The sequence below is a fragment of the Cydia amplana genome, chromosome 7, assembly GCF_948474715.1.
Source record: "Cydia amplana chromosome 7, ilCydAmpl1.1, whole genome shotgun sequence".
Taxonomy (NCBI): Eukaryota; Metazoa; Arthropoda; class Insecta; order Lepidoptera; family Tortricidae; genus Cydia; species Cydia amplana.
Genome location: NC_086075.1, coordinates 20,260,946 through 20,266,945, shown reverse-complemented (window position 1 = coordinate 20,266,945; position 6,000 = coordinate 20,260,946). Strand labels below are relative to the sequence as shown.

Genomic DNA, 6,000 nt, shown 5'->3' with positions numbered 1-6,000 from the left:
ATGTCGGAGAATAGTCCATTTAACCGGAGTGGACTAACACGCCGCAGCCCGCCCTCAACGCCCACGCCGCAGCCCGGCCCGCCCGGGCCCGCACCAGCAAACATGCAGCAGGAAGAAGAGCCCCCGAAGGTAATTCCCACGAGTGACATCCAGACCTGGCTGAAAAAGATCGAACTGAACCTCCACGACGTATGCTCTACATCTGCAGAAGGTAAACTCAACACTGACCAGAAGCTCAGAATCAACAACCTGTGTCGCAGCGTGAACCACTTAGCCTCACAAATGGCTATTGAATACCAATCTCTAAAAAGCCACGCAGTCCAAGCATATCAGTCTCGCCAAGCGCATCAGGAAAAGATGGACCTCGTAAAACGCATCCAAGAACTAAAGGAATCAATTGAGGAATCCAGCCGACAAGTTTCGGGACCTGTATCGTTTGCCGACGCCCTTAAGAAAAATGGAACGAGGTACGTTCAACCATCTAACATTAGCTCAGTCGCAATCTATCCGGTCGACAAGTTAAAATCGAGTGAGGAGACAAAATCTCTCGTTCAAAAGATTATCCGGCCCGAAGAAATGAAGCTGCACGTGAGAGGGTTGCGCAAGATCAAAAACGGCGGTGTAGTGATAAGCACTGACTCAAAAGAAGACGTCATAAAACTGAAGCAATCGGCGCAGCTTACGACCTCTGGACTCACCGTTGACGAGCCACAAAAACGCAAGCCCAGAATTGTAGTCATTGGAGTTCCCGCGGACATGCAGGAAACTGAAGTCCTCAAGTGCATTTTCAATCAAAACTTAGCCGATAAATTACAAGATTGGTCGCTCGAAAAATTTATGTCTTCCACTAAGCTCAGTCACAAATCCGGAAAAAAGGACGCCGAGACCTGTAATTATATAATTGAAGTTTCTGGAGCGATACGCAAGGCCTTAATTACGAACGACAGAGTTTTTGTGAATTGGTCATCCTGCCCTGTTAGGGATTTCACCTTGGTGACGCGCTGTTTCAAATGTCAGCTTTACAATCATGCAGCGAAGACCTGCAAAATGGAGACCAACATCTGCGGCCACTGCGGCGAAGCGGGTCACTCATTCAAGGAATGCACAAAAAAGGACGAAGCACCAAAATGTGCAACATGCTCGCACTACAAGAAACCATGCAACCACCAAACAGGCGAAGCCGACTGCCCAGCTAGAAAAATGGCCGAAAAAAGGTATTTAAACTCTATAGATTATGAAGGCGCCTAGGAGCGCTAACTTTCTACATACTTATATAGCACTTCTTATTTCATTAGTTTAACTACCTATGAACAATATCATATTTTCTGACCTAGATAGTTTCTCTGTATCAGAGTCTAAAGCCTGCGATGTCGAAACCTGCAAACAACATGTTCGTCGCTGTCGAAGTCCATTATCAATTTTAACACAAAACATACGGAGTATCTGCAAAAACTTCGATAATTTTAATGTATTTCAACAAAGACTAGATATTACTTGTGACATCATTGTCTTGACTGAATGCTGGCTTAGTACTCATACCAATCTACCAAATATGCCCGGTTACATTTCGTATAGCACTAAGTATAATTATAACCAAAATGACGGGGTAGTAGTTTATGTAAAAAATAATTTAAATATCACAGTTGTGGAACCCCATATACTAGATTGCAATCGGCTCTTAATTAAAATCGGATCAGATACTGCAGTATTAGCCTTATATAGACCCCCCTCCTTTAGAGATACCAATAATTTTATCAAGTCCCTGGATGAAAATCTAAGTAAACTAACATCCTTCAAAAATATAGTATTGATAGGAGATATTAATATTAACATTCTATCTGAAAACAGCGAATCCTCGCTGACAGCCCAAAGCTATCTTAACCTGTGTTCTTTCCATGGCTTACTCCCAGCGCACACGCTTCCTACACATCAAAGCGGGTCATGCTTAGATCATATTATGGTAAAATCTAATTCTTCGGCGTTAGCACTTGTTACTAACTCTACAGTGACCGACCACAGAGCTGCCCTACTAACCTTCTATCGTAAATCACGTAGTACATGCACGCGCACGCAATTTGTCAATAAATTAAATATAAACAAACTTGGAGATGATTTACGCAATATTGACTTTGGCCCCGTTTATAATTCTGCTGATGCAGAAAATAGTATGCTGTACTTGACCAAAAATGTCCAGCAAGCAATTTTACGTAACACTAATAAGACACGTTTAAATAGCAAGAATTTTAACAAAAAACCATGGATAACCACGGGACTTCTTCGATCTATGAGACACAGGGATAAACTACACTTGAAAGCTAAAGCAAATCCAGACAATCTTATATTGCAACTGACGTATAAAAGATATCGTAACTTTTGTACCAACTTACTGAAAAACATAAAAACAAACTACGACAAAAAACAACTGGAAATTGCTGGAAAAAACAGTAAATTAGTTTGGAAACATCTTAAAAACGTAACACACACAGCAAAACAACGTGAATCATCCGCAAGTTTGCTGCAAGCAGGTCCGTCCGAATTGTTGGCTGCAAATAACACAAATGAGTTTTTCGTTAACATAGGCAAAAACCTGGCTGAAAAAGTCCAGGGATTTTCATCGCCACTCCCTTCAAGATTGCTATCCGAACCAAACAAATCTTCCAAATCTTTTGTGTTATTGAATACGGATGAAACTGAGGTTGACAGAATTATCATGAACTTAAAAGAGGATTCCGCGGTTGGTTGGGATGGCATCTCGAACAAAATAATAAAGACCTTCAGACACATCCTAGTTCCACCGCTAACACACATATTTCAAAAATGCATCTCTGAAGGAATTTTTCCGAAATGTTTGAAAAAATCCGTTGTAGTCCCTATCCACAAATCTGGTAGCAAAGCTCAAGTAACAAATTATAGACCGATTTCTCTGTTACCAGCGACATCCAAAATCCTAGAAAAAATTATTAATAACAGACTTGTACAATATCTCGAGAAGAATGCCTTTTTGGCAAAGACACAGTTTGGTTTTAGGCCAAAATTATCAACCGCAGATGCTGTACACGAATTGACTGACTATCTAGTTCAGGAATTAGACAAGGGTAACAAGACAATTGGCATCTTCCTGGACCTCGCAAAAGCATTTGACACTGTTTCTACTCCCATTTTACTGCACAAGCTCGAAACACTAGGTATTAGAGGAACACAGCATAGATTAATCGCGAGCTACCTAGACGGACGTACTCAATGCGTAAAAATAGATAACATCATAAGTTCCGATTTAGAAAACACTCCTTTTGGCTTGCCCCAAGGCAGCGTTTTGGCCTCGACCCTATTTTTGATTTATATTAATGACCTATGCAACCTAAAAATAGATAGTGGCAAAATCATTTCCTACGCAGATGACACTGCCCTACTTTTTTCCGCAAAGTCAACAAACGAGGCCTACGAGTACGCTCAACGCGGATTTGATGCTGTAACTAACTGGCTAAAACTGCATCTACTAACACTGAACTCCGACAAAACGAATTTTATAAGATTTTCCATGCGGAAAACAGATCCGGTCGCACATAACCTCAAACTTTACGCACATAACTGTAAGGAAAACTCGAATAATCTCTGCTCATGTCAATCTCTAGCTATTACTGACAAAATCAAGTATTTGGGAGTCATGATAGACGAAACCCTCTCTTTTAAATATCACATTGAAGCATTGTGCAATAGAGTTCGAAAGTTAATGTTTATATTTAAAAAACTTCGTTCAATCGCTGATTCAAATTTAATCAAACAAGTATACTTTGCGCTATGTCAATCGATACTAACTTACTGCATCTCGTCTTGGGGTGGCACAGCTAAAACCACACTACTAACCCTAGAAAGAGCTCAAAGAGCCTTATTAAAGGTAGCCACTTCCCGCCCATTCCTATACCCTACTGACCTCCTTTATAAATCATGTGAAGTACTAACTGTTCGTCAATTATATATATTAAGCACAGTACTAAAGCAGCACGCCAGAACTCCTTTCAACACTGATTATAGAAATAAAAGGCGCAAAGATATTATATGCATGCAAACCGTACAAAGAAAATACGTATTTTCATCTAGATTCTTTGTCTTTTTGGGCCCATTTTTGTACAACAGGTTAAATGCAACACTAGACTTATACCCACTTAGCTATGCTTGTTGCAAGAATACTCTACGACGCGCCTTTCAAAAAATGACGTACGATGATACAGAGAACTTACTAATAGTCGTAAAATGATTACCTACTGCCTACTGTATTCTGATATTTAATACTTAAGAACCTACTTTTTTGTTTAGGTAATAAGACTTATATTGTGTACTACTTATAGTTTATAATTAAGTGAATAATTAATAAATAGTTAATATTGTCCTTCGCTGCCTGAAACACAGGGAATCCTAGTTCAGGCATTTGTAAATCACTTGTCTTTATAAATTCTTAGTCTTTAAGAGCAACCACTGTACTATACTTTTCTCAATAAATTATTTGTATTTGTATTTGTATTTGTATTTGTAATACCTACATGTTATAGTATACCATAAGGATGGTAAATAATGAATTAGTATTTTTTCAAATCCTTGGCACTGCTTCTATGCGTTTGTACTTGGGCAGTACCGTCATCTAACATGAACCGTAACGGGCACCCGAATTGTCAAACATTCTAAAAGAGGAGACCCTCTCCTAAAATCTAAGTTATTTTATCTACCTGTTTACCGTTAAACCTCTTCCTTTTGCCGTAGGCAAGTGTCCCGTAGTTTTTGCATTATAACGCTCTTATTATGTTAAACTAAGGTTCCTTTTTGCTTCGATGTTTGTGTACCTGCGTAGAACTGCCCTATAAAATTTGATGGCCAGTAAAACTCAAGCGGCGCTTATATTATTTGAAACGAGTGGCGACGGACAAATATAAACAGAACGGTTACTATTTTATTCCGGACCCGAAAATATTGATGCAGAGATTGGGCGGCTCGTGAATAAAGTAGGAGTTTAACTACGAGTATAAATAACTCATGGTACGAGCTAAAGGTTAAATCGTTTTAGATTCCGCAGACGCAAACAGTTTACCATTTGACTGAGGCGAACGGTAAGAAGTCATTATAGCCAGCTACGGATTGGTTGAAGGCCTGGCTGCATGACGCTAATTTGCATTAAGTAAGTAAAAATATAGAAACTAGTTTTAGTCTTAGAATTAAGCTACCTTCTGCTACAAAATCATCATTCATCACACGCAACTTCTATAAGTGGCTAGTGGTTGACCTACTTATAACATGATATAGCGCTTGTTCTGTCATACTCGGCAAGCACTCGGCTGCTACCAGAATAAACTTTCAGAATATGACATGTAGAATTTGATCGCTGAAAATAATATTATATTATATAATATCATATATTTATTGTTGTTCAATTTTGTATTGTAGGAATCCTCTAAAAAGTATCCTAATATCCACCCATTGTTGATGAAACAAATAAAGCAAAACACTCAAACACGTGTTAACTCATGTTCACAAAACGGCAAACTTGTTCCAGAAGACCGAAACAGACGCAAAAACGATGTGAAAAGAAAACAGATGTTCATCCCACTTCCTTCTGTCTCCCTCCATAATGCCTTTGTCTCCCTCTACTATAAACTCTTTAACGTGTCATCTTTATTGCCTCCCGTATATTGCGGGACGAGGGACACCATTACGCGGGCGTTAAAATCGTTTGTCTTTTTTATTTCGTGGTGGCATGTAGGCGTACTGCCTGCTGTAAATGTTAGGCTACGAACTCTTTGTGCAAGAGGGAAGCGAATGGAAGGAGTTAATTTTAGCCATATACCCTAACAGAAGGAAAAAAAAAATTAAGCCGTAAAAATGGTTTGATGGAAAGAATCTAAACTCGAAGAATTCAAACGAAGTTACAAAATATAATAGCGATATCGAAAACGTCACCGTCCAACACCTTTTCGAGTCTAATCAGACCTTTTTAATATAAGATGGATGCAC

At 39.2% G+C, this 6,000-nt stretch overlaps 1 protein-coding gene across 1 annotated transcript; it reads left to right on the top strand.

Moving 5' to 3' along the window:
• LOC134649794 (uncharacterized) lies at positions 1 to 2,406 on the top strand. The gene has a single exon (XM_063504622.1). The coding sequence runs from the start codon at positions 1 to 3 to the stop codon at positions 1,246 to 1,248; it is 1,248 nt and encodes a 415-aa protein (XP_063360692.1). The 3' UTR covers positions 1,249 to 2,406.
• The last annotated feature ends 3,594 nt before the right edge of the window (positions 2,407 to 6,000 follow it).

Bases quoted from the DNA above. Each gene is read 5' to 3' on its own strand.
- LOC134649794 (XM_063504622.1), top strand. From the start codon at position 1: ATGTCGGAGAATAGTCCATTTAACCGGAGTGGACTAACACGCCGCAGC.